Source organism: Ambystoma mexicanum, chromosome 4q (genome assembly GCF_040938575.1).
Source record: "Ambystoma mexicanum isolate Mex_15411 chromosome 4q, UKY_AmexF1_1, whole genome shotgun sequence".
Taxonomy (NCBI): domain Eukaryota; kingdom Metazoa; phylum Chordata; class Amphibia; order Caudata; family Ambystomatidae; genus Ambystoma; species Ambystoma mexicanum.
This window is the reverse complement of record NC_090928.1, coordinates 476,653,802-476,681,045: the sequence shown is the minus strand read 5'-3', so window position 1 is coordinate 476,681,045 and position 27,244 is coordinate 476,653,802. Positions and strand designations below refer to the sequence as shown.

At 44.4% G+C, this 27,244-nt stretch overlaps 1 protein-coding gene across 6 annotated transcripts in view; it reads left to right on the top strand.

Annotated features, from left to right (window-relative positions):
• The window catches only part of VRK2 (VRK serine/threonine kinase 2), a 711,103-nt gene that overhangs the window by 356,092 nt on the left and 327,767 nt on the right, over positions 1-27,244 (top strand). For all 6 annotated transcript variants that reach the window (XR_011268142.1, XM_069608045.1, XM_069608044.1 and 3 more), the window contains one exon: positions 6,891-7,023. Coding sequence is in view for 5 of the 6 variants with exons in the window: in XM_069608045.1 (XP_069464146.1) it covers positions 6,891-7,023 (133 nt within the window). In the remaining variant the exon portion in view is untranslated. The remainder of the gene's footprint in view (positions 1-6,890; positions 7,024-27,244) is intronic.

Below are 27,244 nucleotides of genomic sequence, written 5' to 3'. Positions count from 1 at the left end.
TCATCATGTAGGTGCTCAGAGGGTAGGCACTGTCTCCTGTGGAGGTGACATGGTTTGTCAGTGGTGTGGTTTTGTCTGTGTGAGACATGTCTGCATTTGCAGGGCCATTTGTACTCACCAAGATCCATGTGTTGCCATGCCTCCCAGCTTCCAGGGCTCGGTGTAGTGGTGACATTCTGAATATGAAACTATCATGGGTGGACTCTGGATAGTTAGCATATACAGAGGTAATAATTCCCTTGGCATCACATACACCCTTCACGTTGGTGGAATGCCAGTGCATGCGATAGCGATAGATGTGCTCTGTGGGCCTAGGTGGACATAGGGCCACATGGGTGCAATCAATGGCACCCAGCATTTTAAGGAAGTGCGCCACCCCGTGAAAGTCCTGGACCATGGCCTGCCTTTCTGCAGGTGTTCTGGGCATGTGAATGTGCCTGCGGACTGAGGGGCGTGCACTCATGATTGCCAACACTTGGTGTAGGCAGCCTGAGTGTGTGGGCTGTGAAATGCCCCGACTATGGCAGTTGTCCGCTGAAATTTGTATTTGTATTTATTGATTTATAAAGCGCCTTACGCCAAAGCGCTGTACATGGAACAACAATACATAAAACATGAACGATATAACAGTTGAAGCAATTACAATATGAATCGATCAAACACTAAAACAGTGAGAAGAGCAATTAACTGAAGGGGATAAGGAGGACAGGGAGAGGGACAGGATAGGGGGGAGTGGAAGAGGAGGGTAGGAGGAGGAAAGGTGAGGGTGGAGGAGGGAAGGCAGGAGAAGGGAGGGGAAAAGAGTGAGGAAGGGGGAAAGTAGAAGGGGGAAGGGGTTTCAAGGAGGAGAATGGAGAAGGAGAGATTTAAGGGAAGTGCGGAATGAAGTGAAGGTGGGGGAAGAACGGATATCAAGAGGAAGGGAGTTCCAGTTTAGAGGTGCTAAGAGTTGGAAGGAGCGAAAACGGGAGGAGGCACAGGGGGGTGGGGATGAAGTGAGGAGGAAATGGTCAGCGGACTGAAGGGAACGGGAGGGGGAGTAGAAGGAGAGAAGGGAGGAGAGATAAGGGGGGGCAAGACCATGGAGAGATTTGAAGACAAGGGAGAGAAATTGAAATTTAAGTTGGAAGTGAAAAGGAAGCCAGCCAAGGTAGGAGAGAGAGGTAGAGATGGAGTCACGGGAGGTGAGGAGACAGAGGGTGGGAACAGAAGAGTGGTAGATGGATTTAAGAGGGGCAAGGTGAAAAGTAGGAAGTCCGAAGAGTAAGGAAGAGCAGTAGAAGAGGCGGGAGAAGATGAGGGAGGAGATTAAGAGTTTAGTGGCGTGGAAAGTGAGAGAGGGACGGGTTTTGCGAATGTTGAAGAGGTGGAAGTGACCGGGGCGAGAAGTGAGGGAGGTGTGTTGGGAGAAGGAGAGAGAGGAGTCGAAGAGAACGCCTAAGTTACGAGCTTGAAGAAAGATAGGAAGATTGGAGGGAGGAAAGTGAATGAAAGGGGGAGGAGAGGGAGGAGGAAGAGAGTTAGAGGGAAAGAATAGGACTTCAGTTTTGTCTGTATTGAAAGAGAGAAAGCGGGAAGACATCCAGTTCTTAATGGCAGTAAGGCAGGAAGAGAGTTGCAGGTGGAGGTCAGTTGAGAAGGAGGAGAAAGAGAGGAAGAGTTGAGTGTCGTCGGCATAGAAGTGGGGGGAGATGCCAAACGAGGAGATAACAGGAGCAATGAGGGAGGTGTAGAGAGAGAAGAGGAAAGGGCCTAGTACAGAGCCTTGGGGTACGCCATATTCAAGAGGATAGTTAGGAGAGGTCCGGCCACCCCAGGAGACTGTGAAGGAGCGGGAAGAGAGGTAAGAGGATAACCAGTTGAGTACAGAGCCTTTGAAGCCAAAGGAGGAGAGAGTCTGAAGGGGGTGATCGACAGTGTCAAAAGCTGCAGAGAGATCAAGGAGAATAAGGATAGAGGATTGTTTGGTATGGCGATCAGTAAGAAGGGAGTTAAGAATAGAAATGAGATCAGTTTCAGTGGAGTGTTTAGGACGGAAGCCTGATTGGAAGGGTGGTAAGAGAGAGGAATTAGTGACAAAGGATGAGAGTTGAGAGTAGGCAAGGCGTTTGAGAAGCTTGGAGAGGAATGGGAGAAGAGAGATAGGTCTGAATTTGGAGGTGAGACGTGGGTCAACAGAAGGGTTCTTTAGAATGGGGATGATCGTGGCATGTTTAAAGGCAGAGGGAAAGGAAGCTGAAGAGAGACAGATGTTGAAGAAGGAGGTGAGGTAGGGGATAAGAAGAGGGTAAATCTTAGGGATGAGAAGAGGGTCAGTAGGGGCAGACGTGGGGTCGGCTTTGGATAAGAGGTTGGAAACTTCAGAAGGGGAGACGGGAGAGAAGATGGTCAAGCAGGAAGGGGGGGAGAAGGAGGGAAATCAGAGGGGGGGGTGTATTTTTTGCCAAAGGGTAACAATCTTAAAAGAGAAGAAGTTAGCGAAGTCAGAAGGAGAGAGTGAGGAATTGGAGGAGGGATCAGGAGTAGGGGGACAGAGTAGTCAAGAGAGAGTTTGGAAGATATGGCGGGATGAGTTGCTTGAGATTGGAGTAGATTAGAGTAGTAAGAGGATTTAGCTGAGGTCAGAAAAGAGTCATAGATGGTGTGGTAAGAGAGGTAAAAGCTTTTGTTAGAAAGCAAGGGAGTTTTGAGCCATAGTCTCTCGAGACGTCTGAGTAGGCGCCTCATAGAGAGGAGTTGAGGAGTGAGCCAAGGTTGAGAGGGTTTCTGGGTTGGGCGGAAGAAAGTAAGGGGATAGAGTTGATCAAGGGAGGATGAAATAGCAGAGGAAAGGGAGGAAAGAGCATCATTCGCTGATAATGAGGAGAAGTCATGGAGAGATGGGAGAAGAGAAGAGCAAGTGTCAGTAAAGACGGGGGGTCAAAGTTGCGGAAGTCACGCCGTGAGTAGATTGGAGGGGAGGGGTTAGGAGAGGAGGAGTGCAGGAAAGGAGAAAGGGAAAAAGAGAGCAATGCATGATCAGTGAGATAGACAGGAAGGGTAGAGATAGGGGAAGGGGAGTAGGAAGAGTTGAAGATGAGGTCAAGGGTGGAGCCAGAGTAGTGTGTAGGAGAGATGGGGAGAGGGGAAAGGAGGTAGGAATCAAGGATAGAGAAGAGGGGAGAGGATTGAGGGGGAGAAGGGAGATGAAGATTAAAATCGCCAAGCACTGATAGAGGAGAAGGGGAGGGAGAGATGAGTGAGAGGAGGTGGTCCAGGTCTTCGTAGAAGGAAGAAAGAGGGCCATGGGGTCGATAGATGATCAGGAGAGAGATGGGGTAGGGAGAGGAGAAAGATTTGTAAAGGAATTCAAAGGAAGGGAAAGAAGGGAGAGATGGAGAGGAGGGGGAGGAGGTGAACTTGGGGTGGTAGAGGAGACCAACTCCTCCACCACGGCCAGTAGTGCGAGGGGTATGAGAAAAGGAGGAGGTGGTTAAGGAGGCTGGGAGAGAAGTGTTACGGGGGGGGATCCATGTTTCAGTTAAACATAGAAAGTGGAGGTTGAGGTGATATAATAGGTCAAGAACTGCTGCAGTTTTGTTGCAGATGGACCTGGCGTTCCAGAGTGCCATGTTCATGTGACTGGAGTGGTGGGCGGTAGGGGGGTAAAGAAGATTAGGGCAGTGAGAAAGGGAAGGAATGCGGCAGGAGGAGTCGTGTGGGGGATAAGGGAGAGGACTGGGCATTAGGAAGGAAAAGGAGAGAAGGAGGGAAAGGAGAAGGTGGGAGTGGTGAAAGGGGGGAGGGGAGAAAGGGCGGTGAAAAGGAGATTTGGAGATTGCATAACAGGGGCTAAGAAGTAGGACGAGTTAGGAGGGGCCGTGGTTGTGGAGACTTGTGATGGAGAGGACAGAGACCAAATAACCAGAAATAACACAAACATTTTCCTAACAGAAAAAAATTCTAAATTTTTCTAATACCTTTTTGCGTACAAGTGCACACATTTCTAAAGCAGTCCTTTGCTTTACTTAACCCTAATTCAATTTAGAAAAAAACATTTCCAACTATTCAAAATAAATTTTTCTTTTAATGATCTCTTGAGTACATTTTCTATTTTCTAAAATGATTAAATCATATGTAAAACTCCAGACAGACGTTAATGATTGAATCATACATATAGATACAAACACACATTAAAATGCAACGTGAGGTGTGGACTCACACATGAACCCTGCCAAGGGATCAGTGTAGCTCAGGGAGCATAAATGCACCCACTACACGTCTCTCAGTGATTAGTAATCAAATCCACATGTAACACTAAAGAAACCTATGTGCAAAATTCAATGTGGAAAATACGCAAACGTAACATTCTCTTATGTGCAAATAATCCTACTTAGCATGCAAATCAGCAATGTGCAAAATCCACAAACTATGACGATTTCCTAAATTCTTAGTATGTGCGAGGCCCACCTAAGTGAGCAGAAGCAGAATCTTTCACAAAGAAAAATTAATTTTTTCAGAGTTACTTTTGTGCTTTCGATGCAAATCAATATGTACAGCCTGGGATACATGACTCCTCAAGGACACTTGACCACGCATGGAAGTGCCAGTGCACATCCAAACTAAACTATTGAGTCTCTAATAAACGTTGCATCTCCTGTTGGTATTTGCATGGTGTTTCTATATTCAGGGTCTACGCCTTCGCTAGATGGAATAGATGTCTATGGGTGTGATGAACCCAGGTGGTTTACGCTGGCGGAGTCGAAGTGAAGCCTACTCTCGGGACATTTCGGCGGTATGTTTATGAAGCCGCCTTCATCAGGACCAGATATGTGGATGGATCCTGCATTAAAAACACACAGTAGGAAATGTGGGTCTATGATTTTGGTGAAAACACTGTGTATAGCTCCAAGTAGGACTGCCTGGGTGGTCGAAAGCGTGGTTAATTGACTAACCTTATATGGATTTCTATGTACCAGAATCTGTGGGGACACAGCAGAAAATGTTGGGTGGCATTGGCATATGGAGGCATTATTCCCTCACTCAAATTCGGCCAGTAGGGTTGACAAAATACATATTTGTTGGCGCCTGCATTGCTGTATCAAGAAAAAAGTCGCAAATACTCTCTCCAGCTTAGGACAAGCTGGCTGTCTTCTTCTTGCTGATAGATTTTATCCATCAGCTGTGTTTTTGGATACCAAGGCTTGAGCCTCACTACTCCATCTTCTCGGGTTGAGTATGTAGTCGTGGGTTAGGGTTCTTCTTGGTCTGTGTGGTCTTGTCACAGTAGAGCTGGTTTCACAGGGTCTTCCAGTGATGAGACAAGGTGCACGTACCTGGTATTTCTATAGGGCGCATGTCGTTAGCACGTCCGATCGAGTGTACGCGGGGTGGGTCACTTTGAAAAAATGTATGGGCAGTGTACGATTAAACTTGCTTGTACTAGGTTACTCCTGCCCAAGGGGCAATAGAAAAGACAGAGAGGTATGCTGGTTCTTACCTAAACCTGGACAGATGGGAAAGCATTGTACTCTCAGCCTTACTCCGCAGTCAGTTAATGAGTGCAGGCGATGCTCATCCGAAAAAGATGTTGAGGGACAGTGTGAAGCTAATATTTGCATGTGCTTGTAGGGCAAATGAAGGGCAGAGAGGCACACTAGTTCTTACCTTGGTGGAGCGTGTTGCTCATGGCACATAACCCTAACGACAGTGAGGGCGAGCAATGTACACGGCTACCCATATGGTTAATGAAATGGGCGTGACTAATCATGTGGCCTCCTTTGTCCAGCGTCGAGCATTGTGAACAACTGGACCGCCACAGCCATCTACGTGGCAGGTACAAATACGGAGCTCACGCGTGTATGCTGCACGACAATGCTCCTCCTTCTAAGCCCTACAATAAAGGTTTGCGTGGCTACTGCAAAAGACCAGTAATATAGTATGTTGATCAGGGCCGGAGTAGTGAGGATAAGAATGGGCGCATAAGAGTAGTAACTAAATACAAATCCCAATTCTCTGCATCCAAGACGGGGCTGATGGTGTAAGGTAAAGGTAAAGGCATTGGATCAGAATAGAAAACCGCTCATTAAGAAGTATAATATGCGATCTGGTCCGGTGAATCCAGCAAGCTTCTTTATACAGGAGGGCATTGGTGACATTCAGAGGTGATACCCACCACTGGATGTCATCAGGAGGGTGTGTGTCACTAGTGGGACTGCTGTGTGTTTGTATCTTTGACCTGTGTTTATTGATTCTTTTGAAATGTTCGAAAGGTTTTTTCTACATGGAATTAGGGTGCTATATTACTGCATTTAATGAAAGCAAAGCACTGCTTCAGAAATGTGTGCAAATGAATGCCTGTATGTAAAAAAAAAGTATTAGAACAATTTAGAATTTTTTCTGTTAACATTTTTGTGTCATTTCTGATTAAATGATCTTACGTAACATGGAATAGATCTTTTACTTATCGGATTTTGAAAAAGAGAGAACGGCTATAGATTTAATACCTTGTCTGCAAAACTTTTGGTGTTCAGTAATTTTCCATTTGCATGCTTCCTTTTTGTTGCACCAGAAGGGATTTCCGTGCATATGAAGAGGACAGATCAAAGGCATATTGTGTTTTATAATGTCTAGATGCTCACCTGGAGACAAGCTAGCTGAAGAGCAAAATAAAATAAAAAAAGTCTTAATTTCTGCTCTGTAAGAAATATGAGAAAGTTGGGGTGGATTTGAAGTGGGGCTGTGATTGTTATAGTTCCCGGTTGTACATATTTTATCCTCCAGCACCGTTTGGTTTAATAAAATGCAGCTCTACGGATGTCCGTAACCTATCAGTTTCTTAAGACTTAATTATAAAGGTTATACTTTCAAAGGACAAAAGCATTATTCATTTATCTGCTTATGTCTTCCAGGTTTATCTTGCAGATTATGGACTTTCTTATAGATATTGTCCCGATGGGACCCACAAACCGTATAAGGATAATCCAAAGAAGGGCCATAATGGGACCATAGAATTTACCAGCTTAGATGCCCACAAGGGAGCAGGTATGGCTTTTTCTAATTTTCATAGTGGTAATTATGGAATGTATAATCAGGCAACGTTGATCCCAAACTGTTGCCTGCTGGTGTAATAACATGCAGGTTTTCGTCTTTTTTAGGAATAGTGCATTGAGAACTATTCTTTTGACTGCATATAACACTCATAGGCAATGTTTACAAAGAAACATGGCAAAGGAAGAAACCGTGAGAGTGAGCATATGGGAGAAAAGAGTGCACGGCCAGCAGTCACTACCTGCAAAAATATGCTCTGAAAGTGCAATATAGCGTGGTGATGAAATTACATCCATATTCCTTTCTTTATTCCCATAATTAAAGATTGTTTTACTGGAAAATTCTTATTACAAACATTATAAGAAGCCCCACCTTTGATCAGAGCTTAATTTATGTTTTGGCGTCCATAGTGACTAATACCTGACATGTTTTATCTCATATGACTGATCTTTCAACAGTGAAATATACGTCTACTACAGTGCATGTTGTTTTAATTTCCAAAATGTTGGGAGTGTATTTATTTGTATTTGTTGAATTTTATATAGCGCTTTAAGCCAAAGTGCTTTACATGAGAGCAACAGGAATTACATAAGAAGCAAGTTAATACAATTCATGAATCAAATAACCGAGAACAAAATGTAGAACAATTTGCCAAGATCATTAGAATAAATACAAGCAGAATAGAACGGTGAAAGAAACAGAGGAGAAACTGTCAGGTAGGACGTTGGAGTAGGTGGGATTTTAAGGAGGTGCAGGAATATGAATATGAGGTAATAGAGAGGGTAGGAAGAGGGAGAGAGTTCCAGTGGAGTGGGGCAAGGAGCTGGAAGGAACGGAAGTGAGATGGTGCACAGGGTGCAGGTGGAACAGAGAGTAGGAAGTGGTCAGGAGAGCGGAGTGAGCGAGAAGGAGAGTAGAATGAGAGGAGGGAGGAAAGGTAAGGTGGGGTAAGATCATGTAGAGATTTGAAGACACGACAGAGGAAGTTGAATTTGAGTTGAGAATGAAATGAGAGCCAGCCTAGAGAGGAGAGTGAAGAGGGAATAGAATCGTAAGGAGAGAGGAGACAGAGAGAACGGATGGCAGAATGGTAGACAGATTTAATGGGGGCTAGATGTGAGGCAGGAAGGCCAAAGAGGAGAGCAGAGCAGTAGAAGAATCGAGAGAAGATTAAAGAAGATATTAAGAGTTTAGTGGCATTAAATGTAAGGAAGGATTGGATTTTGCGAATTTTGTAAAGATGGAAATGACATGCATTGGAGGTAAGAGAGATATGGTGAGTAAAGGAGAGGTTAGAGTCGAAGTTGAGGACAAGGTTGCAGGTGGAGGAGGAGATGGGGGAAAGAGAATGAAGGGGAGGGGGATGAGGAGGGAGGGTGTTGGCATGAAGGAATAGAACTTCGCTTTTATCAGTGTTGAGGGTAAGAAAGTGGGAGGACATCCGGGATTTGATAGCAGTGAGACAGGAAGAGAGTTTAAGGTGGATGTCAGGAGTGAAGGAGGAGAAGGAGAGGAAAAGTTGGGTGTCATCGGCGTAGAAGTGGTGAGAGATGCCAAAGGAGGAGATGATTGGAGCAAGGAGGGAGGTGTATAGTGAGAAGAGAAAAGGGCCGAGCACAGAACCTTGGGGGACGCCGAAGTCTAGGGAGTAGGTAGAAGAGATGCGGCCGCCCCAGGAGACTGCAAAGGAGCGATTGGATAGGTAGGAGGAAGGCATTGAGGACAGAGGTGAGAGCAGTTTCAGTAGACTGGTTGTGGCGAAACCCAGATTGAGTAGGGGGGAGAAGAGAGAGGTTGGAGACGAATGTTGAGAGTTGTGAGTAGACGAGGCGTTCAAGGAGCTTAGAGAGGAAAGGTAAGAGAGAGATTGGACGAAAGTTGGAAGCCAAGAGGGGGTTAGCACAGGGCCTTTTCAGGATAGGGATAATAGTTGCGTGCTTGAAAGCAGAGGGAAAGGTTGCAGTGGTTAGGCAGATGTTGAAAAAGAAGGTAAGGTATAAGGAGAGGGTAGATTTTGGGAATAAGAGAGTGGGAAGGGACTCAGAGGGAGCAGTAGGGTGTGTTTTAGATGGTATACCGTTATTTCATCGCCGCACTTTTCATCGCTGGGTTTTTTGCAGCGATTTTTTTTTCGTTAAAAAAAAACATCGAATTTTTTGGGGGCGTAAATTAATAAAAAATGGGGTTGGGTGTTTGCGATGTAAAAAAAAGTAAAAAAAAGAAAGGGGGGTCTGGGGCGGTTACCCCCCCCCCAAAAAATATTCGATGTTTTTTTTAAAAAAAACATCGCGGCAAAAAACCCTGCGATGAAAAGAGCGGCGATGAAATCACGTAGAACCGTTTTAGACAGGAGAAGGGAGACCTCAGAGTGAGTGATTGGAGTGAAGTTAGACATAGTGGAGGATAGGGGAGTGAGAGAAGGGGAAGAGTAAGAAGGGGAGCAAAGAATATTTTGCCGTAAGGTGAGAACCTTAGAGGAGAAGAAGTTAGCAAGTCAGCGGGTGATAGAAGAGAGGCAATGGAGTGATCAGGGGTAGCGAGAGAAAGAAGGCGAGTCAAAGTTTGAAAGATACGGTGAGGGTGGGAAGCTTGAGAGTGGAGGAGGTTAGAGAAGTAGGATTGTTTAGCCGAGTTGAGGCAGTTATCATAGAGGGTATGGTAGGAGAAGTAGGTGGCTTGGTTAGCTGGGAGCGGTGTTTAAGCCAGCGACTTTCAAGGCATTGGAGTAGGCAGAGCATGGATGAAAGGTGAGAGGAGAGCCAGGGTTGGGCAGGTTTACGGGAGGGGTGGAAGGAGGTGAGAGGGTATTGTTGATGAAGACTAGAGAGGAGGGAGGAGGATAAAATGGATGAGGCCTCGTTTGCAGCGAGAGAAGAGAAGTGAGTGAGAGGGGGAGGGAGGAGGAGCAGAGGTCGTAGAAATGAGAAGGGTTAAAGTTGCGGAGGTCGCATCGGGAGAAGGAGATAGACGGAGAGGGACCAGGGGCAGGGGAATAAGGGGGAGTGAGGGAGACGGAGAGTAATGAGTGGTCAGATAGATAGATAGATAGGGAGGTTAGATACAGAGGAGGCGCGGAAGGAAGAGACAAAGATAATGTCAAGAGTGGAACCAGAGGAGTGGGTGGCTGAGGTAGGGAGAGGGCTAAGAAGTAGGAGTCAAGTATAGATAGGAGGGGGATGTTAGGTGAGTGGTGGAGAGCTGGGGGTTAAAATCACCAAGGACGATTAGTGGTGTGGGGCTGGGGGAGACGAGGGCAAGGAGGTGGTCAATATCATCGTAGAAGGAATCAAGGGGGCCAGGAGGACGGTAGATAAGAAAGGATATGGCGTGCAGGAAGGTAAACATTTTATACATGTATTCGAAAGAGGGGAAGATTGGAAGAGGTGAGGGACAGGGAATTGATATGCATTTGGGGTGGAAAAGAAGACCCATGCCCCATCCACGACCAGAGGGGCGGGGGACATGAGTGAAGGAAGAGGAGGAGGAAGTGAGAGATGCGGGAACAGTTGTGTTGAAAGGGGGATCCAAGTTTCAGTGATACAGAGGAAGTGAAGGTTGAGATGTAGAAACGGGTCCAGAACAGCAGCGGTCTTGTTGCACAGTGATCTTGCATTCCATAAAGCAATGTCAGTGGCGCTGGAAGATTCCACAATATGGGGACAGATGAAGTTGCAGTGTTGAATTGGGATTGATGGGCGATGGGCCAGGTGGGGGTAAGGTGGTGAGGGAAAGTTAAGTGAGAAGATGGTCATAATGATAAGGCAGAGGATTTTGAGGGAAAGGCAGGTAAAGGAGTGGGGTGTGGAAAGAGGAAGTGGAAGGAAAAGGGAGTAGGAGGTGAGCATGCCTGACGATACTATAGGAGCAGAGTGGCTGTGGGCCACTATGTGTTAAATGTGTGGTACAGGTAATCGAGTGGGAGTGTGTTGGATGTGCAGATGGAAGTTGCCAGGCTAACGGGAAAAGGTATAGCAGGCTGAGGAAACTAATGAGTTGATTGTAGCTGTTGGGTTAATACAGTTGAAAGCTTTAGGGTGAGTGACAACAGGATGGTTGAGGCTCCGTGTGAACAGTGGGTGAAGGTGTATAGGGAGTGCGGGAGGTAGACACTGGGTTAAGAGGGAAGGTAGCGTGGGCAGAAGAAGGTAGTGGGGGGTAACAGTTGTCTAATCACTAGGTTGGAGGTAGTGAATGTGTGACGACTATAGATTAGTGGATCCGTGAACTCCTTAGGTGATAGTGTAGTCCGGGGGGTGGTGCTGAGGTAGAACAGCAGTGTAGGGGAAGTGCCAGGGAAGCGGACTGGGGAAGGGAGCATGTGTAGTGCTGGTTTGGAAGAAAACTATGGAAGAATACTTGCTCTGCCATTTATTTTGTGTGTATGTGTGTGTGTTTTGTAGATTACTATTATTGATTTTAATGATTGGGTGGTTCTCTTTCTCAAGCTCATTATGTCTGTTTAATTGTCCACTGTAGTTCCCTTTCCTTAACCTCCTACACAACAACTGTCTGGAACGGTTAATAAATCTGCCAAAATCATCTTTGGCCAGATTTGTCATGCATTGATGCATTCCGTAACCTCCTGGTAATAACCTCAGAGCAAGAAGTGGCTGAAGTGGTCTGGCGTGACTGGCAAGAAAGTCTTTCTACTGTTCCTTTTGTACTGGAGGGGGTGCTGCCATTAAGGAAATCTTCTCTTATCTGATAAAAGGCTCCATTCGGCGCAGAGCAAGAAGTGCCAGAAGTGGTCTGCCGTGCCCCACCGTCTTGTTATGAGCTCGAGATATCCATTGTGTCCTGAAACGCCCCCGGTTCAGCTCTCCTGCTTCAATATTTCCAACAGTGAGCCCTATTTCTACTTGTCTTTGTTATAGGTAACCCTTTTTGTTTACTGTCAGCTATACCATGAAATGTCAGTGAACTTCTAATTGCTCCGTAGTAAACCTAAAAGAAAGGCTGCGTTACAGTGCGGCGACATGTCTGTGGTAAAACTGCCCCAGAGAAGTTCTGAATTGTTTATTGCACCTGCTCCCTCTGATGTTTTGTTGGATTTCCTGAGAATAAGCAACTTTCGCCATCTAGTGTTACTCTCCTTTGCCCATCAATTACGGACTCCTCTATGCTTCATGCAGACTTTACAAACGGGGGTCTGCTGGACTTGGATACAAAAGAGGGAGCCAGTTTGATTGAAAATGATGGAGAGGGTTTGTGCAACTTCACCTCTTATCTTTTTCTTCAGAAATGTGTATAATTCCAGATACAAACTTGTCACAATCTCCTTCACTTTTTATTTCTGACTCACCCAAATCTTCAAATTCAAAAGCCTTTTATCAGATTCTTTTATGCAGGTTTCCCCGCTCATTGCAAATAGTCGTCTGTCACTGGGCACATCTTCACATGAGGCTCCTGCAACGCCTGGGTCTGCCCTGCATGCTTTGACTTTTACTTTGGCTCCGCTTGTGAATTCCACTGAGTCTCTTGCAGAGGAGTTTCGGGACAAGAAACTAATAATTAGCTCTATGGCTTCAAAACTGGCATTTTTAGAGGGCTGCGTTTATGGCTCTCTCCATCTCAAAACTGATACTTCCTCCATATCAGTGGATCACAAACCAATTTCTTCTGAAAAGGCACAAGTTCCCAGGAGTTCCTTTCAGGGACCATCTTCATAACAGAAGAGAAATACTCTGGAGTCCCAGACTATGGGATGTATTGTATTGACTGACTTGCCCCTATGCTTGGGAACTCCAACCCCGACTTTTCAATCTGTGCAAGAAAAGATGCTCCAAATACTATCTTCGATTGTGAACCTTTGTCAAGTGTTAAGACGAAGGAAATGGCTACAAATATAGTTGCTGTACCTGATTGCATGTAAAAGAAAAGAAATAAAAAAACATGAAAAATCTTCCAAAACAAAAAAAACAAGGATTTTTGCTAAATTATTAGGAATTTGAGGTGCAAATCCCTACTAAGTACTACTCAAAATGTACTTTCCACTTGTGTGCATGAGTTGGGTACCGTAGATCATGAAATAGGTGTACTAGATTTATGCGATGAGCTTTCCCCTGCCTCAAGAAAAGTTACAAGTAAAAGAAAGCATCTAGAAAAAAAAGGTTTAACTGGGGTACTACGCTCTATTAAGAAATTCTTAAAACCCATTTCGGAAGCTCAAGAATATCTAGATCTGAGCGGTCTATCAGTTAGTATTCGAGAGGCAATGGAAAGATCCATAGAATTTTTAGTTGAAACTCCCTCTCTGCCTTTGGTGGCAAAAAACGTGGCTTTACTTGCAAACACAAAAAAACAGACACCAATTTTTCTACCGAGAGTACCAATAAAAAAGCTGTCTTTGCCTAAGTTGCCCTTAAAGGGCGTTCAATGTGGTGTAGTAGACAACTTAAATGTGCAGGTGTTTCGTAAAATCCAAGTTTTTGGTTCTTATGTGCAACAACACCCACAGACCGTGGTGCAAAACTCACGGTCTGGTGTTGCAGCCTCCTACAACGATTTGCTTCATAAGGTACCACCCTAAGCAAAAGAAGGAAGATTTTGATTGAAGACTCTCAGAGGTTACCTTGGGTGGGGCTTCAAATTCCAAAGGCCCAAGTGCCTCCTGCTCAGCCTTTCATGAAATTAGAAAAAAAAGTGTGCCCTCCTTCTGTTTCTAGAGACACGCCAATCCCAGCCAATACAATTGTGAGCCAGTTTATGGTGCCCTTTAAGGGGCATCATTTAAAGGTTAAAAGGGGGTGGAGGGTGGGGCCTAGTGCTGTTAAAAACTAATTTGCCGATGAACACATTTTATACTTTGAACAGAGTTTAATGGACAATTGTGTGTTTCCCTTAAATCATCGACACGTCATGGTCTTGTTTTCAGAAATTCCAAACCCTGGCATGGTAACTTCAAAATATATTTCTCAGGTTGAGTTTATTTCTGATACACGACTGGGTGTAGCTAAATTATAATTTTTCTCTAGAATGATCATAAACTTGGTACTCTCAGAACTGGAAGTTTTTATGTCAGTAGGATATGATGTGATGCAAGCTAGGCAGGTAGCAAATGTGAGTGAGGGCGCTGGTAGACCTGGATCGAGTTCAAACTTGAGCTAATTGGAGCCGGTCTATCGTTTACCATTACCATTAACTATATGTCAAGCAGTGCCCCCCCCGGGAATCCCTCGTACCTGCACTCCTCTATCTTCTGTGGTCCAGTTTCCACGACGTGCTGTTGCCCCGTCTAGGTCACAGCGTGGTATGGTTAGGGAAAGCACCCCAAGTCTGCGGAGTGGAACACAGCTGGGAACTGGGACCCTCTTCCAGCACCACAGAAAGAAGAAGATCCACAGGTTTAATGTGTGGCTGGGACAGCGTGGAGCGCTGCTGTGGATGTCAAGTGATGGCAAGAAAGCAGAGGAACAGGAATGGTAAGGTTTCCAGAGAGCAAAGAGGAAGGCATGTTACGCCAGAGCTCAAGCAGAGAATCAGAGGGGTGCAAGACCTCCAATGAGCAGGACCAGAGAGGCAAGTAACGGAGCAGGAAACAAGGAGCGGCTCTCTCAGCACACGGAAGAGATTACGACACACGGAGTGTGGCGTTGTGTCGCAATATGTAGTGGTGAGGGAGCAAGCTCAACCCACAGAATGGTCACCATGGCAACCCCCGAATACAAACAGATTACGCATTCGCGAAACCCGGCCGCGGGTCTACCACTCATGCGCACTGCGTCCAACATGGCAGCGCCCATTGTGGGACGCTGGGAACCAATACCGCCCTGCGACGGGCCTGGGGAGAGCCAGTCACGGAGCCACTAGCAGGCTCTCCATGGCAGCAAGGCATGACGTTGCATGGCTAGCAGCGTTGTGTATCTTGTGGCCCTGAATCGGCTTGTGATGTGGTTGATCAAACCCCCCTGGCTGTGTGTCCAAGTTATGATTGGTGTTTCATTCTTTCTACCTTGCATGGAAGCCGTTTTGATGACAACATTTTGAATTAAAAACCTTTTCAACATTGCTTCTGGGAATTGCAGGGGTCACATGTTTCTGACAACACATTTCGAGTGTTTACGACCCTACTCCCTTATTTGTCTTCAGGAGATTGGCTTACAGGCCTTGCATGTGTAGAAGGCTTTACCATCCGCACTGTAACTGCGGAGCAGGGGTCAAAGAGGTCGTCCAGTGGAGGATTCACTATGTGCATTAAAGAATGGTCTGGGCCTTAAAATGTTGCCCATGGAAACGAAGAGGGCTGATATTCAGTTGGGCAAAATTAGTGAAATGTGTTGGCGTGGCCTCAGGAGAAGCATTTTGTTATGTTTTTAATTTAGATTTTAATTCAAGATCTATGGTATCTTTTTTGGATAGTTTGTCGGATTTGATTACTGAGGCTATAGCTGAAACCTTGTGTGGTATTCTAACCTTTGGAAATTTGAATAGTGAATGCTTAGATTCTCATTACTATAGACTGAACAATAGAATAAAAGCCTCACTGTGGGCTTTGGAAAAGGTGCAGGCTTATTAGGGAGGAGATGAAAGGTTGGGACCTAGCCTTGGTGAATGGTAATATTAGGGGCGATAAGCCCCCTCCCTGTACCTGGCAAAGCAGGGATAGGAAGTCTACATTAGACTGTGTTTGTTTCTGTTGACTTAAGTTGGTTTTGTCTGAACCTTGACGTGATCGAAATAAGTACTAGTGATCACTGTTTATTTCACTGTCTGTGGATTTAAATGTTGTGGAAAGTACCTCTGTCAATTTGAATATTTATATAGATGTCAATCCACGAAATATGGTCCTGTTTGAAAATCAGGGCTGGCAACCCGCTTTAATGACAAAGTCGTGTCAATTGATGCTGTTGAGAAGGATTTGTTGCTAAATCCACTTGGCGTTGACACAGTAGTGTGGAAAATATTGGAGAATCTGTATACTCCCGAAGCTTTGCTTTAACAGACATAGATAAGGAAAAAAGTCAGTAGAAAGGAAACATTTATGGTAAGATCTAAGACATGTAAACAATGATCCCCTAGGCTTAGGAACCATTGTTTCAATTTAAATACACTGGATGCCGAGGCAATGCTCGTCTCAATCATGTCTAAAGATGCACAATCATTCTGGAAATTGGTAAGAGCACCGGATCTCCAATGTTCTCTTCAAACTCAACCGATGCAAGCAGAAATATGACGCATTTCTCAAAACTGTATGATGGTGGAGGAGGTAATGATAGGGGATTGAAGTAATAGAGAGTTGGGCTAAGTATATGGTACTGGACCTAGAAAGGGTTCAAGCCCTTATAAATTAAAGTAAAGCATCAAATGCACAATGCCCATATGGATTTGCAAATGCAACGTTAAAATCTAACGTTAATCTGTGGGCTGCTATTTTGTGGGGCCTGTTCCAGAATGTTTTAAGATCAAATATTCTTCCAGTAGGCCTTGATTATTGTAATGTGTAAACCTGGTGATAGATCACATCCTAAAAAGTATCCCTTAAATCTCACTTTTGGATTGCTCTAGCAAAATATTTGTTGCTTTGATGCTCCAGGAACTTCACAGTTGGCAATTTACCGTGGGTATTTTTGATACATTTCAATCAATGTTCCGGGCAGGCATGAGTACTGCCCAGGACTGTCTTGCAATCCATCTGCTGCAACAGCAAGCCCAAAGGGGAAAAAAAAGTCCTCTTTTGTGCCTTTTTGGATATTAAGCAGCCTTTTTGGATATTAAGCAGGCTTTTGACTGTGTAAACAGGGCTATGCTGTGGGATAAATTAGATAAGATGGGTTGCCCCAAGGCATATTGAGTATGTTGATTGCCCTTCATTCTGAGACAGAGACTAGATCAGAATGTTACCACAACAAGATGGATCAAAATAAAGCAGGGTTTATGCCAAGGTTACATTTTGGCACCCTTTATATTTACTTTGTATATTAGTAACCTTGTGAGATTTTTAAAGATATTTTTAAAAATCCCCCCCCAAATTGGGAGATCTCCAAATTAATAATTTGGCTTACGCTGATATTGTTGTTTATTTGCTTTAACCCCTATTGGCCTGCAGAGAGGTCTAGCAGTTTTTTATCATAGGATTTTAAGTTAAATATAAATAAATCAAACATTTTAATGATAAATTATATTAAATGTAGAAAGATTCATTTCAATTGGTTTTTGAATCACACGCGTTTTAGAAGTGGTTCTCAATTTGAGATATTTGGGCATTGTGATCTATGCCAGGTCATCAAGTCGGCTAGTTTTGGAAAATCTGCGAAGGAAAATTAAGCTAAATGTAGCCGAAATAATGGTCTTTGATAGGAAATTTGGTCGTTTGACTATCACCAAAAAACAGTTTCCCTTATTTTATATGGAGCAGAAATAGGTATGCTGTACAACTTATGGGACATAGCCAAATCATTTTTATGGAAGAAAATGTTATTTTTGCCGTGCAGAATGCCTATTTTAGTCACAAGGCATGAGGTTGGTTTTATCTCGTTATATGCTCGAGTAGACTGTAAAAAAGTTCAGTTATGGAGAAACTTTTCAATGCCTCCGGGCAATTGTGTGTTTTCGGCTCTGAAGATAGAATTGTGTCTGAACTCATGTAGGGTTCTACTTGAATGGAAGCCTAAAATGACTGAACTGCTAGAGACCTATAATATTCTTGAAGATGATCTCATAAGTTTGCCTCACAAGATCCAAAAGAAAATATTTGAAAGAGATTGGATAAATAACCGAGCATCAACAATGAACTATCATCTTTTTTTAAATCATTTTAGGCATGAAATTAAGGCTTTTAATGTTCTCCCCACGTATTTGTTAAAACATCCTTCAAGATCCTACAGAAATGCATTGTTACGTTTTAAATTGAATGTATTTCCCACAAGAGAAGTTTTAGGTGCAAGGGAAACATACCAAGGAACTCGTGACAATGTAGGTTTTGTGCTCAAGAAGTGGAAACACTATACCATCTTTTAATTGTTTGTCCAATTCTTCAACTTGATCGTTCTGAATTCTTTGCTCAATTTGTCTCGGATGAGATTTTTAAATACTGAATTGTTTTGGGTAGGGATTTTAAATAGTAATGGGATTTCACTGGATATAGCATTTTGAAATTATTTGAATCGATTTTAAACAAGTGGTTACATGTTTTATTTTTACTTTTGCTCGAATGTTATTGTTTGTTTTATCATTGCTGTTTGTTGTTTCATTGCAAAGGTTTCTTTTTTTGTAAACCATAAGCAATTAATAAAATAAATAATCTCAGTTTAGGAATAAGAATGGAATACCTTTAGTAAACATATCGGTGGAAATCTTGCACAGTGTTGTATTGGAAAATCTACAGCCTTCAAACTATGAAGACAAGATGGCCGCTACTCATGGTGTTATAATCAAATTGCTTCATGAACATATAGGACCCCTATTGGAAACAGTGTGCATTATTATGTGTAGGTGGTAAAATGTTTTTTCACTTTATCCTCGCTTTATGTGCAGGTGCTTCTCCCATTTATTAGCAAATGAATATCACCATTAATGTGTGATGAATAATACAGTTTACTATTGAGATGTCAAAGTTATGGATCTAACAGTTTCGCACAACAATGAACAATAAAGTTGTTCCTACCACATAAGAGCTAAACAAATCATAAGTAGAAAAGCTCATACAAAGAACAAATAGTGACAAATTAAACAAGTAAAGCGAATAAGAACCATAGCGTCACTCTGTAATTCCAAAAAGTTAATTTGATCAATCTCTCTAGTCTACTCTTTGTTTGGCACCTTATGGATAAACAATTGTATGAGGAGACATAATCCTATACCATTAGTATGGGATTTTCATCAGGGGCAGTCCTAGTTAGTGAGGTCTGTTCTTGGTTCTTAGTTGTCGAATGTGTTGTAAACTGTTTTGCAATGTTTATGAAATATATTGTTTCTCAATCATCTTTGTAATAATTATATCTTTCTATTTTGAATGTTGCAAAGAAAGAAGAGGAAAAGACACATCTAGAAAAACCTTTTAGTCCCATTTACACACACTAGTCCAAGTACAACAGGAGTAGGATAAAAATGTATTTCCCACTCACGTCAATCCTTTTTGAGACAAAGGAATCATTCTATATTGAATGTTATACCAGAATAGTCACTTTTTCAATTAGTGAGGATTTGGGCATAAACAGAATTCCCTTAATATGAATGGTCTACAAGGTTACTGGGGAATTCAATCTGTAATGATGCTGAAGCAAGAAGGATAATAGTCGCAATAAATCATTCTTACCAAATGTGAAGTGGATAGATATGTCCCTTTCCGTGGTGAAATTAATTTGTTGTGAAGTCTAAATCAAGGAAAAAATGTAATTACTACTACTGTTCAATCCAGGTATCAAAACAGTTATGGTCAAAGTACATTTTGACACAAACTCCCACGGATCCCTGTAACAAAACGACTAGACAATTGTACTTGAGTAAGTGTATTTCTCCACTAGGTGGCTCAGATCACCGCCTCTTGGCAAGGCCAGACTAAGAAGAGAGGTTTATGGATGGCATTTATTTTGCTGCAGGTAACAACAGTCTGAAACTTTATAGATGCAAGTTGTGATGGAGCCAGGAATGTGCATATATAGTGCTTTCAAATGCTTCACTTTTTGACATCTGGAATCTATTCTCCAGAAACTTTGGTTGCCGAATAATGGCAAGGTGTTCTCTGCACCTTGGTGAGTCTCATATTCACACCAAGCTCCATTATGGGGTTCAGGAATTGCTAGCCTACTCCCCTCTTGGCTTGGGCAGGCTGGTACGTGACCCCTACGCAATTTCATTTCCAGTTCTTTCCTTGTGGTTCAGGCCTCAGCCTGCAGGTACAGTACAAAACAGGTTCCGAGTTGCTCTACATAGAGGGGACTCCTTACCTCTTAACCAAGGTCCTACTTAAATCAAAAAGTTCCATCTTAGTTGAAATATTTGTTTTTGTATTTCATTCACTTCTAAGTCACAACAGGATTGACCCTCTAGTTCCATGGTCTCTCTTGCCCACCCCACCTGGGTATTTCTATATTTCTTATCTGATTAGTGTTCTTGGTCCATCTCAACCTTCTGATTCTATTGCCCATTGCAAATTATTGTGATTGTCAAGCCTCTGTGGGTTGCTTGGTTTCTCAGCCCTAGCTGGGCTCTCTGGTTCTTCAGACATCTCGTTTTCTTGGGGCTCCCCTTGTGGGGGTCTTGGCTACAGTTCACCTCTCCAGGGTATTTCGATCTTTCTTATCTACCTGTTAGCCCTGTCTGGGCCATCCGGCCTAACTGGTCATATGCGTAGTACATCCTCACCCCCTCTATAGTTGTTGGGTCCCTCAGCCCTGCATGGGCTTTCTGGCCTTGATGGCTGCGTGTGTGATACAATGTTCTCACTCCCTACAGGTGTACTGCATCACGTAATTGTGGACTACTCAAGTTCTCTGGCCATATGCATGATACAATGTCCTCACCCCTACTTGGAGTTCTTCTGAGCTTCTTCACCCTTCGCCCTTTCCTCCGTATCGTCTGCTTACCTATGTTGTGGCGACATTGCTTGCGAAGATAGCGGTGGCTGCGGCGCACCACCTGTGTGGTTGTCCGCTCTCTTGCAGCAGACCCTTAACTCTGCGTCATTGCTCAGGAGGGGATCGGCAGCATACTGCAAGTTCTGGGATTCCTATGCCCACCACATATCTGACGTGGTTCTGCCTCCAGAATTGATCTGCCCAGCATAGCAGCGTAGGCTTCCACTGTCTGCGGGATGGCTCAGGCTCAATGTTCCCTCGCAGCATGGCCTTTAGTCCTTTTACGTTGTCCTTCAAAACAAGATGAAAAATGATTTGGTTCTGCATCTCTTTAACAGAGGTCAACACAGTGGTCAGCAGCAAAGCCAGTTTAAGTGCCTGCTACATTATAATACGGTTCAATCCCCATAAAGCACATAAACATCAGAGATTCTATCTCAAGGGAAGGTGTAGCCACAACCGTACTTGTGACTTCCACGTCCTCTAAGGGGGAGGGGGGTCACCCCAGTGAGATCCTGCTTACCCTGTCCCCTGGGTAGTATATTGCGTAGTGGGCTCACATCTCTAGTTGCGAAGGGAGTGGTTCCCCCTTGAGAAGGGACGAATTCCCTGTATTTGTCACAGGAGGATAGTATTAACTACAGGAGACGTCTCACATATATTGGGGGTCATTATGAGTTGGGCAGTAAGGGATTACCGGCACCGGTCTCCTTACCGGTGCCGGTAATCCCTTACCGCCCAATTCCGATGTCCCTTAGCGGGAACCGTAAGGAACGTGTGGTCTGATCGCACGTCCCTTATGGGTCCTGCTAAGGGACCAGGGCGCTAATAACGGGCTTGCTTGTCGCGAGCCCGCTATTAGCGCCCTCCCCATTCCCATTGAGCCCTATGGGGGCTGAAATGGCAATGGGGAATGGTTTGTTCAATGGGGACTTACCGGTCCCTCCAGGGTCGGAATGCACCGGTAAGTCCCCATTGAACAAGACCGATGCCGGACCCGGTATTGGAGGCAGCCATGGTGCAAATAGCACCATGGCTACCTACAATCTCGGAATGAGGCCCATTGGCTTGAGAGGTGGACAAAGGTTTGCTCACAACCTCCCATTGATCCAGCTACATTGGTACGGAAAGGATAGCTCAGGGGCAACATGTTTGTCTTGGAAGCAAGGCAACGCAAGGCAACGCAAAGCAACACAGGTTTGAATCCTGGTCCTGTGCTTAGCGACTAGTAACCGGTATTAAGTGCGTTATAAATGATGAATTAATTATCTGTTGCTTTTGTTCCACTATCAACTATAATTCCTGAATTGAGCAGGAATGTTCATACACATGGTGTGGCATTCATACATATCTCTGTTGCTTTGCATGTCCTAGCAATAATTTGAAGACAATAGGTGCATGTCATGGCCACTGGCCCGGAAACACCGACCCCGTACCATCAGGGGATGAGGGCAAGGGGTGACACAACTTTTAATTGTCCCTTTGGGACAATACAACGTAGGAAGCCGAGCTGGACTCCGTCCTGGAACTTTTTGCTCCAGGCTCATGAACGAATTCAAAATGAACACACTTTATTTTGTGCAAAATACTTTATTTCCTGCAAGAACCTCCATGTGCATTTATCTGGGTGTGGCCACAGGGGAAGCTGGATTACACATGCAGCATCCTTTAGGAGTGGCAGGGTGGGGCCAGTGAGTCAAGGCTAATGGGCGTGGCCAGAGCAAGACTATTTAAGCCCGCCCAGTCTTCATTCAAGCGCTTCGCGTTATTCTGCACTGATGGCAGCGTAACGCTCACTGCCGCCTGAGCGCATCTTACCTTTTTTCCAGCCACCAGCTTCAGCATTTTACAGTTGTTTCCAGTTACCAGCTTCAGCACCCGTTACCAGCCTCAGCATCTTACCTTTGTTTCCAGCTGCCCGCCTCAGCACTTACCTTGGAACCTGCTTTCATCGGCACGCTTCATTGTTGTCTCTGGCATTCTTCATCTCCAGACCTCTGGAAAGCAGCGCTCCACCCGACATCGAGGCACTGCGAGCAATACATCTGAAGACGGTGCCTGCATGGGAAAAAGATAAAGACAAGGTTAGAGTTTGTTAAGACATAACGTTTAAGGTCGGGCTTTTGACAAATCTTCGCGCTCAACCTTAAATCAACACTCACCTTCTATCGGAGCATCGTGAACTCCATTCTCATCCAATTTGGCCTCGCTTTGTGCACCGCAACTACCGCAGGGCCGCATTTCATCTGTTGGGAGAAAGCAGAGGATAGACATTATTAAAAGATACGGACAATAATCAAGAATCAACATCGCAATACTTAAAAGCCAAAAGACACTTATCAGAAAAAGGTTAACCACAGCTGGTCTGGACAGCCATGTACAATGGGCCAGTGAAGGTACTCTGTCCATTAAGAGCGCCCCTGCAGTGAGAAGCAGGACGGAGAGCTCATCATTACTAAGCAACAAGTGAGACTATATGGGTCGGCGCATGCTCACCACACTCTGGGAAGAAGGGTTCGAGAGAGACAGCAGTCACATAGCAGCATTCTTACAATCTCATATATCCATGCAGGAGCAGTGTCATCAGCTGTTGCAGCCAGCAGCATACGTACAGGAGAAGAAGCCTGAGAAGGGTGATCCACTTCCAGGGAGGGCTGCAACCGTGCCCCAACATCCCCGCAGAGACCAGGTGAGGGTAACAGTACATTAATATTGGAATTGCGCAATGAGGCATGTAGGTCATCATGTTGCCCCTTGTGCCGCCCTGACTCACTAGACCCTGCCTGCCCGCTCCTCCCTGCCACCCGGTACAGGTGTACCCTGCCTCTGTCCCCCTCTGTATCCTATCCCCCGCTGTATATCTGTTCCGTTACCACTGAAAAGCACTCCGTTATGCATCTGCAATGTTGTACACCTCTGTGAAGCGAAGCGCTCCGTTATTTATTATTTTTTTCATTTGAATAGCGCGCTAAGCCCATGGGCAGCAAGGCACTGGAGCAAGGTACAAACATTTGTTTAGGTATTCAAACGCGCTTAACGTGGTTATATATACTTGTTGCATAGATATATGGTGACATTTTGGTGATGCAGTTGGTTGAGTAACATATCTGTACTGGTCTATATCTCTGTAAAGTGCTCTCTTGCTTCTCGAAGCTAGGTCTATGCTCAATAAATACCATAATAATAATAATGCTAACGCTTCCATACACAGTAGATAAGTATGACGTCGATACATATAAGTTGCTAAGCAGTTAATAACCTTATTGTACATATATATATGTAACATGTGTGGGTGTTTCCATTGGCCATTGACTAGCTTCTAAATATGTCTCATCAATCCTTAAGTAAAATATTGGATTTCTCTTCTGTAGAAGAGATCCTCTCACCCAGGTAAAAATGATAGACTAAAATGTATGAAAGGCATTTATCAATACTTTTCCACAAAGGAAACATCCAAGTAATTCTTATGCCTTGACTGCTGACTCCTGCACCGCCCACAAATTGTATCCATTTGCTAGAATTCAGCTCGGTAAGCAATGTATTATTTGTAGTCTCTGCTATGCAACTACCATTCATGGACTGGTCCGTCACCCCAAACTCTCAAATGAGAATCCAGCAACGTTCAGGCTAACCTGCTTGCCTGAGAACATCAAGGCAGATGTTGCCCAGGCTAGGAACTTTGCTGAATTAAGGGACACTGTGAAGGAAGCACTATGTGTCTTCTATATAAATGCACCAACTCTATCTGTATGTTGTCTCAGATTCAGGTACACAGCCATCTATGATCCAAGGTATTGGATATCATAGAATAGGAGTCGCCTGAATCTGGTCTCCAGAATGGTAAACACTGTTCTCTATCACTTCTAAAGGTTGTGGGTTCCCTAAAATTTAGAAAAGCCAGGACTGATCAGTGTAAAGAAGCCTTGCATTTACTGTATCTCGCTTTGTGGCCGAAGCAGAATTGTTTTGCGTATATACAATAGGGGCTGAATGGCCCCTTCATTCAAATCCTGGAGGAACTACCAGTTGGTGATCTTATGAGCAAGGATATAAAATGTATGGGATGCATAATGTTTTAAACAGGGATGCCAATGGAGAATGTAAGGTCAGTCGGCTTTAGATGCTCTTAAAATGATGCATCGCTTACAGAACCATTTCCATATCCTCTGATTCATATCAAGGATTCACATAAGTGCCTGAAATAGCAGGAACATCAAAAAATATATGTACCCATTGGCTTGGGGTCCCTGTTGCAGATGAATTTCTGCGAGTTTACAAAAATCTGACCTTTCTAACTGCTCCAAGTTTCTGTGTCTTATCACTATGCCGAATGGGATCTGTGAGGAACGCGAGGGCGTCCTCACTCTTTGTCCCCTTAGATATCTCCTCTCAGGTGGCCAGGGAAAGCCCATCGCTTTTGGATACAGACCCTGGGGGATATGCAAGGGAGAATCACCTGGGTGGGTGGGGACTTGTGGAGAGAGGATGTCCTTAGGTGGGACATGGTATCTACCATTCCCTTTTCAGAATGAACACTCTATCCCTCAAGCCTTTGTAGGCTACTGTCAGCCCTTTCCCCTTTCTCCCCTGCAAAATGTCCCCCAGAAACATCACATCAACACTGGGACGAGGAAGAGACCAACTAGTAGGACACATCCTCATTTGAGTGAGATAAGCACATATCCACCTTATATTGTTAATGCAGCCACACATCAATCAAGTACCAAGATTAGAAGAGTCAACACAGAGTAAAACACACATCCTTTATTAATTCAGATAGTCCCAAACACCACTCTGGTAGTGACACGAAGAAGAGGGCTATGGAGGATTTCGGATGGAGCAACCAGGTATGCCCAGCTAATGGGTTTTGCCATAGTCAGGCAATTGGACTGAATGACCCACACCTCCGGTCATTTAACAATCCCAATAGGTATAGAAATGGTGGATGCATGAGAAGAAGTGGATCAGGAGCAGATGCAGGAGCTGGGACAGGAGCTGGAGGCACAGGAGTCGGGAGCTGTGCCGAGCAGGCTAGAGGGACGCTGAAGCCAAGGCTGGTCGCAAGAGGGTCTGGAAGTCCTGCTGCCCTCCTTGTCGGGTGAACGCAGCAGGAGTTGTGGGACGTCGAAGAGCTCCCGCTGCCGCAAATTACCCAGAGAGCCAGGGGTCCTCTCTGTGGTCTCTGCGAGGGAAGTGCAGAGATGTCTGGAACCAGAAAGCAGAGCGAGGAGTGGAAAGAAACCGAAGGGCACTGCCGTATGAAACCGGTGAGTGGAAACAGGGAAAGACTCATACCGGGGCACTCTGGGAATGAGAAACAAGCACTTTTGAATGCCGGAACAAGGGCTTTTGAATGTCGAACAAACTGAAATTTGTTAAAAGCACTTTTGAATGCTGTAACAAGTACTTTTAATACCAAACAAATTGAAAGGTATGTGTCATGATCCCAGTAAAGGAGAACAGTTCCCATTCAGGCAAACCAGGGAAGCAAGGAACTTCACATCAGTCAGTGGGTCAACAGTGGCTTCAAGCCTGGCACAAATGGCATTTGTTTCATCCATCGCGTTGCACCCATAGGCTCACATAGCACTTACATTGGTTTTCATACACTCAACATGGTCGCCGCCAAGTCCATTGTTAACTTACAGCACATACTATACCTATTGCAGAGGGAGCTACTTAAGCCCCACCTCAGCTGGAGCGCTTGCTTTGCGTCTTCTCCGCTGACAGCGAGTAACGCTACTGGCGATCTCCTGACAGAGCCTGTCAAAGAAAAGAAAGTTCAGAGAAATTAGTTTCCACAGAAAATCAACAGAATTCCATTGCTTTTTAAAAGACTTACTGAACCGAAGTATTTCAAGAAGCGTTTTTTCAGTCAGCTGTTATTTTCGTAGTCTCCGCATCTTCTGTCAGAAGTTCCTTCACAGCCGCATCATCTTCTTCACAGCAGTCTTCGTTCGCGGTCGCAGTGCCTTCATTTAGAAGTTTCCTCAGCAGACTCTGAATCGTCCGTAGGTATTTCATCCACAGCTTTCCGAAAACCTGCAAACACAAGGTATTTTCATTAATGAATGAGCTTATAGAAATAAGAAAGAAGATGTTTTACATACGTTGCTTACCTGAAGTTTCAGCAAGTTTTCTTCATTTAGTTATTACCGTGCTCGTCTCTGAAGGCTGCAATTACTCAGTTAAGTCGAACTTACGTTTGTTAAACGTTTCTTCAAATCGAGTATAGCCGCAGCCACTCCTCAGCTATTAACCTTTTCTGAGAACCAAGAACCTGCAAGTTAAAAGGGAAAATATTAGAAAGAGATCTCTCCTATGTAGGGACTGCTCAGAATCTAACAAACTATAATATTGTTTCACCAAATACTTACCCAAGATAACTCCAGAAAAGCAAGGACATTATTCTCACAAGAATCATTTGAACACAGCAGCCTTTCAAGTTAAAAGTTTTCATACCAACGCGCCCCTGTGGAATACAGGATGGAGAGCTCCTCAAAACAAACGCAGAAAAAGAATCCAAAAAGTGCCCAAATAACAGATCCTCTGGCTGAGAAGGCATTACGCTCCTGCGGATTTCCAGGTAAGCGTTACAGTATGAGAGGAGAAACCAAGTATGGACATATGCTAATAGAGTTCAAGGAACTGCAGGCTTAGAGGAAACCTGTACTGGCAAGAGCCAGAAGAGTACAGAAGTG